Consider the following 13,169-nt stretch of genomic DNA (forward strand, 5'->3'; position numbering starts at 1 on the left):
CACCACTGTATCAGAACTTCAATTTAGGGCCAAATTCATCATAGGGGAAGCTCATCAGGCCTCGTAAGAATGGATCAAAGTACCTATTTCGACTGTAATGGTTTCATGCTTTGGCCAAATGTTTTAATGCAGCATTAGCATTAGATTCATGCAAAGCATATTAATCCTTAAAACTTTATTCATTGGTGAATTATAGTAGCAGCATTTCCTTACATTCCTGGAACAGTTGTCTTGTAGTTGGAAACAGGCGCTATAGATCGTTGAATTAAGAAGACCTTTTTCAATAGCACAGGATGATTGGATTGTGTGGTGGGAACAGAATGTAGAGCAGGTATTAAACAAAAAGTGGCATATATGTTACATGAATTGTAATGGCGACTAAAGAGTACTGAATGTTCAATTCATAGGTAGGATCAGTCTATGGTCCAAGGCAGTATTTCGCCCTGAAATGGAGGATGAAGAGCTTCCTTGTTAGAACCATAAGGTGCTTTATGCAGTTAGTTGGGAGCTAGAAGCTAACAGGAGTGTGCTTAGGCAAAATGAGAGAAGTTCACTGAATAATTTAAAAATCAACATCCTGCTAGTGAGTGCTTTCTGCTCTTATTGTAAAAACTAGAATGCCTTAACTCGTTGCCATCAGATTGGAATCTCCACATTCTAGGTAGTGGGGAATAGGGGTGTGAAGACAATATGTGGTGTAAGTACAGTGGTGCCTCACTAGACAGTTACCCCGCATGACAGTTTTTTCGCTAGACATTGGCTTTTTGCTATTGCTATAGCGATTCGCAAAACAGTGATTCCTATGGGGGAATTTCACTGGCCAATGTTTGGTCCCTGCTTCGCAAACTGATTTTCGCTAGACAGCAATTTTGAAAGCTCCCTCTGCACTCGCAAACAGGTGTTTTCGGGACCTAAGCTTCGCAAGACAGTGATTTAAACAGCTGATCGGCGGTTCGCAAAGCGGCTTTCCTATGGCCGATCTTTGCTAGACAACAACGATTCTTCCCCATTGGAACACATTAAACAGGTTTCAATTCATTCCAATGGGGAAATGCTTTTCGCTAGACAATGATTTCGCTAAACAGCGGTTTCAGTGGAACGGATTATCATCGTCTAGCGAGGCACCACTGTAATTCTGTTACAGCTAGGATCATGGGGATGTCACTTTCCAGTGAAGTTCTATAATGAGTGACAAGCTGTGACTCTTAAGAAGGAGTGATATAAATCATGCTGGGATAGAATTTCATGTGAAATCTTTGACTTAAAGTTCCAATATTTTCATTTTCTGGCATTTTTGTGAATTTAAAGACTTGAATCCATTGCCTAAATTATATAAACTTGGTCTGTATATTTCAGTTTAACTTTGCCAGATACAGAAAAGCTCCTCTTTCTTTTTCAATCTGTAGAGCAATGACGGAGAAGAGCGTTTAGCTGTTGTAAGGCTTTTAGCTAAGTTGTTTGGGTCTAAAGATTCTGACCTTGCAACACAGAACCGTCCTCTTTGGCAGTGTTTTCTTGGCAGGTGAGAGAACATACAATTAAAATTTTAGTTGATCTCAAAAACAGTTTTCTTACCATGTTAGTGTATTTTAAGATAGTTCATTAATATTTGCTTTTGGTGTGCTCAAGATTATTAGATACATAATACCTGAAATCCTGTTGGTTTGTTACATGTGCAGAAGGCAAAAAGTATAACATCTGGTTCTTTCTAGCTGGCAGCTGATGTGTCTGTGCTGAGGTTCTAGAGCACACGCCATGCCAGCGGATGTGTGCACCTCTAAAAATCCCAACAATTACAAATTTTTCCGTGTATAAGATGATACTTTTCGTCTAAAATCTTTTAGATTAAAAATTGAGGGTCATCTTATACACGGAAGTAAGGAGGGAGGAATTCCTTCCTTTGAAGAAAGTGATTTCCCCCTCCACTTTCCTTGCAAGAAAGTGGAGAGGGAAGGCAAAAATCAAAGCACTTTGATGGTTCCTGCTTTCCCCCTCCACTTTCTTGCGAAGAAAATGGAGGGGAAAAGCAGGAATCATCAAAGTGCTTTGATTCCTGCTTTCCCCCTCCACTTTCTTGCGAGCAGAGTGGAGGGGAAAAGCACTTTCTTCGCAAGAAAGTGCAGGGGGAAAGCAGGGATCAAAGCGCTTTGATCTCTTTCCCCCTTCACTTGCTGAGCCCCACTTAGATTTCTTAATTTGGAGTTAGAAAAATGGGGGGCATCTTATACATGGGGGCATCTTATACACGGAAAAATACGGTACTTTTTAATTGTTAACTGTCAGTGTAAAGCAACTGTATCTTCCACCTTTTGACTTTGGCATGCATAGCAGAGCAAATAGATTTCAGCCATTGTTACTTTAATCTGAAATTAGTTTGGTATGTTTTGAATCAAAACATTTCAGAGTGTCAAAATTACTATGTAGAATTTCACTGAGGCCTGTGGTGTTTCCCTGCTGCCTTTATGCAATATATTCTTCCTACCTCCTTGAAAACACAACTCCCAACAGTAAACAGACCTATAAACATTTGTTTTGTTTTGATAGCTGTGTAGACTGAATAGATAGTTTTGTCTCTGATTTAAAAAGAATGAGGTTGAATTTATTTATTTATTTATTTATTTATACCCTGCCTATCTGGACTACCAGACCACTCTAGGCGGCTTGCAATAATTGTATGGTTAACCATTTCAGTGCAACTTTGCCTGTTTTTTAAATTGTACTTCAATAAGCATTTTCTACTTTTTATTCTGTTTGAGCATTTGCTTGCATTGCCATCTGGCATATTTATTTTGTGTGTTTGTGTGTCTCTCTAAATATTCACTACAAAAATAATTGTAAACTAGTATTTTCCTCTCCAGATTTAATGATATCCATGTTCCTGTGAGATTAGAAAGTGTGAAATTTGCAAGTCATTGCTTAATGAACCATCCAGATTTAGCAAAAGACCTCACTGGTGAGTTCTCTTAATTCAAGGATTAGAATAATTAAACGAAAGAGTGCAGGGATTAAGATTTCAGGGTACTAACATGGTATGACAGATAGCAATATATCATAAATTATTGTATGTGCGAAATGCAACCATATGCCACTGTATTTTAAAGCTGGACATGAATGTTTACTGTGTGATCTCTGTATTTTACCTAAAGCTCGCATTCAATTATAACAATCTTTACAGTATCATAAGTTTTTTTTATTTTTTATTGTTATTTTTCTTTGGTGTTCCCTGATATGCTTGCACAAACTAACATGGCTACTTCTAAAACTACAAAATAAGCATGAAGTACGCCAATGTGTGACTTGATTATTCTGCTAATCAGTTGGAAATAAAAAAGCAAAGCTTTGATACGAAGAACAAGACGCTCTGCTAGGGAAAGAATGTATTCAAATAACATTCTTACTCTGTTTCTAATGTGATTGAACTCCTAATGCCTCATGCTTTGTATGCAGTAGAATCTGTTTATCTCCAGTTGCTTTCCTAGTTAACTTCATCATGTCAGATATGCCTTTCTGGGTTTATTTGGAAAGAAATTCCACTGATGTCAGCGAAGGCCCATTTCAATATTGCCAAGTATTTTATACAGCTTAATTACTGTAATCCTGCTGCCATAACGTGTATCATCTAAGGCTAATGACATAGTGGTGACAATTTTTCAGAAATTACAATTTTCTGTATTCTCTTCCAAAAGTCCTGAGATTTCCCAGTGATGAAAAGGATTACGTAGGGATCTTGGGACCTTGGGTGTGAAGATGAAAATGTTTTATTTCTAAAAAATTGCCATAGGCCAAAGCTATCAGTGGCCTTATGTAGTGTAAGTTGCAGCAATGGGAATTCATCAATAATTCTTATATTTTTTACTCTTTAACTTCAACCAGAAGTCTAGAATATGCTAAAATTTTCAGTACAAAACACAATTTTTTTCTCTTTGCAATAGAGTACTTAAAGGTTAGATCACATGACCCAGAAGAAGCCATTCGGCATGATGTCATTGTTACAATAATAACTGCTGGCAAGAGAGATCTCTCTTTAGTTAATGACCAACTACTTGGATTTGTCAGAGAAAGAACACTGGACAAAAGGGTAAGGTGAATTGACTATAACAGATAATAGTACGGTAACCTAACAGCTCTTAACCTAATGGGACATAATGGTGGTTTCATGTTATGAGGCAGTGCCTGGTGCATCAAAATAGAAACGATAGTTTTTGAAATGGTCACTTAATACTCAACATTCCCTTTTAATTCTAGGGTAGGATTATAGGGGTTAGGCAGATTATGCATGCAGAAAAATGTATCAACAGCATATCCCTGTCAAGAGTTTGTTTGTTTGTTTATTTACATTTTTATCCAGCCAAACTCATAGGAAAAGCTACTATGGGTGGCAAACAAATGAATAGCAAGACGTAAAAATAATAGAAGGCAATAACAAATAGGAAAGGAAAGAAATAAAAATAGCAAAAGAAAAAAGTTCCAAATTCCAGGACCCAGATAAGCATGATCCTAAGCATGCAGTAGCCAAAAGAGCCACATAAACTACAAAGAATTCATGGCAGGTGGGCCAAGAGGGATGCACAGCATTACTTGGTTTGGAGCAAACTAAAGAAAGGCTTGGGAGAACAACCAGGTCTTAAGTTGCCTCCTGGAACCCAATAGGATTGGGACCAACCGCACCTCTGGTGGAGGGGAATTCCAGAGTGAAGGGGCCACCACAGAGAGGCCCGGTTGCGGGTAGTAGATTTCCGGGTCTCCTCCAGGGTGGCCTCTTGGAGCATCTCAATATAAGCGGGTGGGAAAGGTAGATGTTTTGAGGAAGAGGTGCTCAGACAGATAACAAGGTCCTAAAATGTTAAGGGCTTTAAATACTAACATAAGCACCTTGAATTTGATCTTTGTGAGAGCAAGAAATTATTCCCGCTATCATGTCACTTTTTTCAACAGTGGTACCAAACCAGTTTTGATATTGCTGCTATCCAGTGTTATTTTTGCCTCTTAGAATTTGATGTATTAAATAAATTAATAACATTTCAGCCAAAGAATGATCAATTTATTATTTATATTATTATTCAGTCCTGTTAGTTACTGTTCAGGTCATTAAAAGTGAAAAGGACGTATGTTGTGGGTAGGTGTTGTGCCACGCTTCTTTTTTTACCTGCAGTGTTTTTATACCTACCATTAATGACCCTTAGGTTTGCAACTTAGAGTTAAAAGATTTCAGGGATGTTATACCTGATATTTAATGCGAAAATATTTTAAGCATAACTTCCTGGATAAAATAATTGTGATGTTTAAATGTTTATTGTTTCTTTGAAGTGGCGAGTAAGAAAAGAAGCAATGATGGGTCTTGCCCAGTTATATAAGAAATACTGCCTTCATGCTGAAGCTGGAAAAGATGCAGCAGAGAAAGTGAGCTGGATAAAGGATAAACTTTTGCACATATATTATCAAAATAGCATTGATGACAAGTGAGTCCATTTTGAAGCACTTTCCTAAGATTTAAATGAAAAACAAGCTACACATTTATTCCAAAGAAGCTATTAAAAATATCCTATAGCTCAGTTTGATCACCACAAAATTTCTTTCAAATTATGTCTTATGTAATCAGGAGCATCCCTAAGGTCTTGCAAGTTTGTTCCTAATTCCTTTAGAGATTTGTTTGCTAAGATTTTTTTTAATTAGGCAGAATTTGGTTATCACTGAGTAAAGCCTCTGTGTAAGCCAGGAACCAAGCCTTGGAGTGCTTCAGTTGTCATTTGCTGTGGTTAATGCTGATTAGCTTGCACAAATTTAAAAATATGCCAGATTACCAGTGGCTTAAGTCATGCAAGAGAAAAGGAGTTTAGGGCTCTCTGGTATCTGAATCAGGTCTAATTTTAAGAGGTAGCAAGGCAATAGTAGCTTGTGGGTTTGTCATGGCTGTCTCTGCCACAACTTTATTCAAATCCCATTTTTCAGACTGTAGATGCTTCCAAAATGGTTTGGAACAAAACATAAAATATTATCATAATTACCCACAAGCCTTGGGTTGGAGGTAAATCAGAATTAATCCCCACTATACTTAAAATTGTTTTGGCATGTGTTGCCTAGTATTGGACTTACCAGGGCATTGGGGTTTTTTTTGCTGAATAACAGAGAGTGTGTTCCAGATGTTGTGCAGTACCTGGCTATTACTGGCTCTAGAACCAGCATGTTCTTGACATGCTTTCTCCAAAGAGTCACTGCTGGTTGCTGTGCTACCACTGTCTACATCTGTGCTGAAGGGTCTGATTCTGTAGGAATAATATTGGGATAGACTTTCACCTTCATCAGTATATGGAGCTCTCCAAATGAAACAGGCTGTAGAGCTTTAAAGTCCAGGCAAAGACAGGAAGCTATTGAGACTGCACCACTTATTTCTTTCTTGCTTTTCTTGCTTAATATTTTGTTGTTGTTTAGTCATTAAGTTGTGTCCGACTCTTCATGGCCCCGTGGGCCAGAGCACACCAGGCCCTCCTGTCTTCCACTGCTTCCCGGAGTTGGGTCAAATTCATGTTGGTAGCTTTGATGGCACTGTCCAACCATCTCGTCCTCTTTTGTCCCCTTCTCCTCTTCCCTTCACTTTTTCCCAACATCAGGGTCTTTTCCAGGGAGATTTCTCTTCTCATGAGATGGCCAAAGTACTGAAGCCTCAGCTTCAGGATCTATCCTTCCAATGAGCACTCCGGGTTAATTTCCTTCAGAATTGATAGGTTTGTTCTCTTTGCAGTCCAGTGGACTCTCAAGAGTCTCCTCCAGCACCACAATTCAAAAGCATCATTTCTTTGGCGGTCAGCCTTCTTTATGGTCCAGCTCTCACTTCCATACATCGCTACTGGAAAAAGCATAGCTTTGACTATGTTGATCTTTGTCGGTAAGGTGATGTCTCTGCTTTTTAAGATGCTATCTAGGTTTATTATTATTTTCTTCCCAAGAAGCAGGCATCTTAGAATTTCGTGGCTGCTGTCACCATCTGCAGTGATCATGGAGCCCAAGAAAGTAAAATCTGTCACTGCCTCCATATCTTCCCCTTCTGTTTGCCAGGAGGTGATGGGACCAATGGCCATGATCATAGGTTTTTTTTTATGTTGAGCTTCAGACCATTTTTTGCGCTCTCTTCTTTCACCCTCATTAAGAAGTTATTTAATTCCTCTGCATTTTCTGCCATCAAAGTGGTATCATCTGCATATCTGAGGTTGTTGATATTTCTTTTGGCAATCTTAATTCCGTCTATGATTCCTCCAGTCTGACCTTTCGCATTAGGTATTCTGCATAGAAGTTAAATAAACAGGGAGACGACATACAGCCTTGTCGTACTCCTTTCTCAATTTTGAACCAATCAGTTGTTCCATATCCAGTTCTAACTGTTGCTTCCTGTCCCACATATAGATTTCTCAGGAGATAGATAAGGTGGTCAGGCACTCCCATTTCATTAAGAACTTGCCATAGCTTGTTGTGGTCCACGCAGTCAAACGCTTTTGCGTAGTCAATGAAGCAGACGTAGATGTTCTTCGTGACCTCTGTGAAAGCACACAAATAGGTTGTTCTGCGCCTGTGTTGAATGTCTCGGAAGATTTTAGAAGCTTAAAAGTACAAAGTGAGGCATTCCCCTGTGGAGCACATGCTCCGCCCACCTAAGATTTCCCTCAGTTCCTTTTTTCCACCATGCTGATCGGATCGCCAGAAGAATAGAGAGTGTTTCTGAGCAATTTTTAGTGACTATATTAGTATTTCCTCTTCTAATCAACACCTAAATTGATACCTTCCTATATTCCAATCAACTAATCAATGTTCCCCTGTCAGTTCTGCTTCTTTGCCCTTTTCTGCTTTTGGCTTCCCGCCCCTTCCCCATCTCTTCAACTGTCTCTCCCTCTGGTTTCCCACTCTTTATGGCCTCAACAGCTCCTTTTAAAAGTTGCACGGCTGTTCAAATAAGATCCTGTTATCTGACGGCCACAAATGCTGTTTATTCTGCTTGGCAAGCAACACCCAACCCATTCTTGTGCAGCATGTAAAAAGTTGACCAAACCGGCACTTAAGCAAACTTTGGAACAAAATTCTCCCGATACTGGAATCTGCACCTGAATCAATCAAAACTGAACTGATTAATGCCCATACCGAGGCCACCTTGCTGGCAAAACAACAAGGGATTGTGGTTAGACATGCGGCCATTCGGCATCGAAGATTTGAGAGCACGCAATGATGCTGGATTTGGCAGATGTGTATTGGCATCCTTCCTACCATGACGTCCCACCATCCAGTAGGTGGAGCTTGCCAGTCACCAATTTGTGTGCTTTCACAGAGGCCACGAAGTAGAAAGAGGCCACCTACCTGTAACCATAGTTTTTCTAGTGGTCCTCTGTGAATTCACATATCCCACCCATCCTCCCTTCTGTCTGTCACGGGTAATATTAAATGATTCTTCTGCCCGGTGGACAAATTCTAGGAACTGAGGAGAATCTTAGGTGGGCTGAGCCTGTGCTCCGTAGGGAAACGTCCCACTGCCTTTGTACTTTTAAGCTGTAGAATCTTCCGAGACATTCAGCGAAGGCGCAGAACAACCCATTTGTGTGAATTCATAGAGGACCACTAGAAGAACTATGGTTACAGGTAGGTAACCTCTTTTTTTTCTGGAACTCTCTGACTTTCTCCATGATCCAGCGCATGTTAGCAATTTGGTCTTTAGTTCCTCTGCCCCTTCGAAATCCAGCTTCTACTTCTGGGAATTCTTGGTCCACATACTGCTGAAGCCTACCATGTAGGATTTTGAGCATAACCTTGCTAGCATGTGAAATATTTATTTATTTATTTATTGGACTTATATACCGCCCCATAGCGCTACAAGCACTCTCCAGGCGGTTTACAACTTTTAATTACACAGGCTACACATTGCCCCCCCCCCAGCAAGCTGGGTACTCATTTTACCGACCTCGGAAGGATGGAAGGCTGAGTCAACCTTGAGCCAGCTACCTAGGATTTGAACCCCAGGTCGTGAGCACAGTTTTAGCTGCAGTACAGCGTTTTAACCACTGCACCATGAGGCTCTATGAGTGCAATTGTACGGTAGTTGGAGCATTCTTTGGCACTGCCCTTCATTGGGATTGGGATGTAGACTGATCTTTTCCAATCCTCTGGTTACTGCTGAGTTTTCCAAACTTGCTAGCATATTCAGTGTAGCACCTTAACAGCATCATCTTTTAGAATTTTAAATAGTTCAGTTGGAATGCCATCACCTCCACTGGCCTTCTTGCTTTCTAAGGCCCGCTTGATTTCACTCTCCAGGATGTCAGGTTGTCCGGGACATCCAGAAATTTCTGGTATACAGTAATTCCTCTGTGTATTCTCGCCACCTCTTCTTGATGTCTTCTGCTTCTGTGAGGTTCCCTACCATTTTTGTCCTTTATCATGTCCATCTTTGCACAGAATGTTCCTTTAATATCTCCAATTTTCCTGAACAGGTCTCTGGCTTTTCCCTTTTCTATTATTTTCCTCTATATCTTTGCACTGTTCATTTAAGAAGGCCCTCTTGTGTCTCCTTTGCCTATCAACAGTTAGCAATTCAAATTCCCATCCTTTTTTCCTTGCCTTTTTCTGTTCATAACTGGAAGCTCTGGCCGCAGATCGAAGCAAAAGTTTGCAGCCGGAACTGGTCATAACTCGAAATGGTCATAAGTCGAGGCACCACTGTATGAATCAGGAAATACCTGATGTTCAAGCTGCATTCCAAATAGGAAGAGATACTCAACATCATATTGCAAATATCCACTGGCTACTGGAGCACACCAGAGAATTTTGGGAGAAGATACTGTATGTCTGTGCTTTATAGACTACAGCAAAGTGTTAACTGTGTGAATCCTGAGAAGTTATGGATGCTTCTGAAAGAAATAGGTGTGCCTCAGCACTTTATTGTCCTAGTACATTACTTGTTCTTTGGACAAGAAGCTATCATTAAGATAGAATATGGAGAAACAGAATGCTTTCCTATAGACCATCATTCTATCATTTTTGAGATTGTACCCCAGTATATGAGATTGTATCCCAGTACAAAATCTACTCTGTGAGTAGATAAATAGGTACCACCATGGTGGGAAGATAACGGCATTTCATGTCTAGTTGCGCTGGCCACATGACCACGGAAACTGTCTTCAGACAAATGCTGGCTTGGAAACGGGGATGAGCACTACCCCCTAGAGTCGGACACGACTAGACTAAATGTCAAGGGGAACCTTTACCTTTATCCCAGTACAGCTTTTCCCATTATTTTGTTTACTATGAGGGCTATTCCATTTCTTCTACGGGATTCTTGCCCACAGTAGTAGATATGATAATTGTCTGAATTGAATTCGCCCATTCCCATCCATTTTAGTTCACTGATGCCCAGGATGTCAATGCTTATTCTGCCATCTCCTGTTTGACCACATCCAGCTTACCAAGGTTCATAGATCTTGCATTCCAGGTTCCTATGCAGTATTTTTCTTTGCAGCATCGGATTTTCCTTTTACTTCCAGGCACATCCACAGCTGAGTGTCCTTTCTGCTTTGGCCCATCTACTTCATTAGCTCTGGAGCTACTTGTCCTTGTCCTCCACTCTTCTTCAATAGCATGTTGGATGCCTTCCAACCTGAGGGGCTCATCTTCCAGCATCATATCTTTTAGCCTTTTGTTTCTGTCCATGGAGTTTTCTTGGCAAAGATACTGGAGTGGCTTGCCAGTTCCTGCTCCAGGTGGATTGCGTTTAGTCGGAACTCTCCACTATGACCTGTCCATCTTGGGTGTCCCTGCGCGGCATAGCCCATAGCTTCTCTGAATTACTCAAGCCCCTTTGCCAAGACAAGGCAGCAATCCATGAAGGTTTGTTTAATATATCACCCAATTAATGAATTCACACTACTCTGGGCAGTATACAAACAAGCTAACAGTGTCAGGGAGGCCTGTTGGTCAGTCCTGGTTTATTCATAATCTATCACATATGCATTCACATCCGTAGATTTACAGAATATGCAGTGACATCCAGGCTTGACTTAAGTGAGTCACAGACCTGATCCATTCCATAGATTCCCCTGTCTGTCTCTTAACATATATCCATGTTAGTGGTAATGTTGCTTTAAAAAAATAATTTGATAATGTTGGTGACTTCTGCTATTAAAAATTTTCTTTTTTCATGAAGGGAAGCAAGCATGACTATATAGAACCATATTCTATCCAGTAATTTTAATATTTTGAGGGGTACCACCCAATTCACTCAGTTGCTAGATGAAAACAATGTATATGTTTCTTTTATTAAATATCAAAAGGGGTTTGAAAAGCTATGCCTGTGTCATCCCAGTACCTTAACAGTAAGGCTTCCATCAGATACTTTGTAATTTTTCTGGTAGCAAGAAATGTTTTCTGTCTGTTTTGCAGAAGCCAGGTATGTAAACTGAAGAGTGTGACCAAACAGTGCACTTAGACTTGTGTTTATAATTTGAAGAGTATAAAAGCATACAGTTACTTTGTTCATTTTCCTTTGCAGGTTGTTGGTGGAGAAAATCTTCGCTCAGTATCTTGTTCCTCATAATTTGGAAACTGAAGAGAGAATGAAGTGCTTATATTATCTGTATGCTAGCTTAGATCCAAATGCTGTTAAGTGAGTATGTGTTCATACAGCAAACAACTTGTATTTTAAAGTGAATTTCGCAATATCTTTAAAACACTGTTGTGTGGAAGATAATGAAACACAAATTGTCTTGTATCTTGTAGCTTAGTATCACTTCTTACATTGAGCAAATTAATTTAAGTAGTTTGCTGACCTGGTTATTTTGCAAAGTTGCATCAGTACAACCATTTCAAGATTACGGCCAGTGTTTGAACTGCAAGCTATAAATGTGTGCCATCAAGAGAAAGGTATCATAGCTAGTTGCTGGAGAAATTATTGAGAGTGAGATAGTGGGACAGCAGAAGACGTGTTGCATAGACAGTGGCCTTGAGAGCTTCATGTTGTGTTTATAGAATCACATTAGTTGATTACTTTTTAACATATTTGTCATTTCTTGCATTCCTAGGGCACTGAATGAAATGTGGAAATGTCAGAACATGCTTAGGAGTCATGTGCGGGAGTTACTAGATTTACATAAACAGCCCACTGTAGGTGTCATTTTTCTGTTGCTTTGCACTGTATTTGTATATGTGCGTGTTTGTGTGTGTATTAAACTTATTTTTCAAATTCTGATATTACCTTTGTGCTCAAGATTTTTCATCATAGCTGGGCAATCAGTTTTCTTAAGGGAATTTGGAAGTGGTAGAGTCTAGCACTTGAAAATGTATTTTGCCATTCTAAGTGATATTTTGTTTTTAAACATTCTAATATTTAATATAGTAAATTTATTTATTCAGAGTAATACATGACCAGTGCCACTGGTTCATTGTACAGTCTGTTAGAGAAGATAGCTAGAAAAAAAATCTGTCAATAATGCCTTTTTTCTTTCATAAGATAGATAAATATGAAATAATTTGTGTCTTTTTAAAAAAATTTATTTTCTTTAGCCATACATATACTCCTAGGGCTTGTTTTTCTGTATTTTTTATTTTCACCCCTATATATTAATGTTGTTATTTGCTATTTTGTTACTCTGGTTTTTTTGGGGGGGGTTGGTGATTTGTTGTAAACTGCCCAGAGTGGCCTTGGCTGCCAGATGGGTGGTGCATAAATCAAATAAATAAATAAAATGTATGTATGCTTACTCTGAACTTCTCTTTTCAGTCCGAGGCAAACAGTGCTGCTATGTTTGGAAAGCTGATGACCATAGCAAGTAAGATTTGTAGACTAGTATTAAAATACCAGTACAAACATAAAAGTTCCTGCTTTAATTATGTTCTCAAATTTTAATTCCCTAGAAAATCTTCCTGATCCTGGGAAGGCACAGGACTTTGTCAAAAAGTTCAACCAGGTTCTGGGTGATGATGAAAAGCTTCGTTCTCAGCTTGAGCTGTTAATCAGCCCTACGTGTTCATGTAAACAGGCAGATGTCTGTGTGGTAAGAATCAATTTTATTTGTTGTAGTATAGATAGTTGATATCATATTTAAACATTTCTATACAGGATCATATTTTGCCCTAATTATTGGAAACATGGTTAAAAATTGAATCAATACCCAGACAATCTCTGACAATGAAATATATTT

General features: G+C 39.3%; 1 protein-coding gene across 7 annotated transcripts in view; it reads left to right on the forward strand.

Annotated features, from left to right (window-relative positions):
- PDS5A (PDS5 cohesin associated factor A) overlaps positions 1–13,169 on the forward strand; it is an 83,274-nt gene that overhangs the window by 27,318 nt on the left and 42,787 nt on the right. For all 7 annotated transcript variants that reach the window (XM_020786187.3, XM_078393985.1, XM_020786190.3 and 4 more), the window contains exons 9-16: positions 1,407–1,522; positions 2,859–2,953; positions 3,933–4,078; positions 5,308–5,459; positions 11,522–11,635; positions 12,051–12,132; positions 12,749–12,797; positions 12,883–13,022. In XM_020786187.3, coding sequence (XP_020641846.3) covers positions 1,407–1,522; positions 2,859–2,953; positions 3,933–4,078; positions 5,308–5,459; positions 11,522–11,635; positions 12,051–12,132; positions 12,749–12,797; positions 12,883–13,022 — 894 coding nt within the window. The remainder of the gene's footprint in view (positions 1–1,406; positions 1,523–2,858; positions 2,954–3,932; positions 4,079–5,307; positions 5,460–11,521; positions 11,636–12,050; positions 12,133–12,748; positions 12,798–12,882; positions 13,023–13,169) is intronic.

The sequence above is a fragment of the Pogona vitticeps genome, chromosome 5, assembly GCF_051106095.1.
Source record: "Pogona vitticeps strain Pit_001003342236 chromosome 5, PviZW2.1, whole genome shotgun sequence".
NCBI classification, from domain to species: Eukaryota; Metazoa; Chordata; class Lepidosauria; order Squamata; family Agamidae; genus Pogona; species Pogona vitticeps.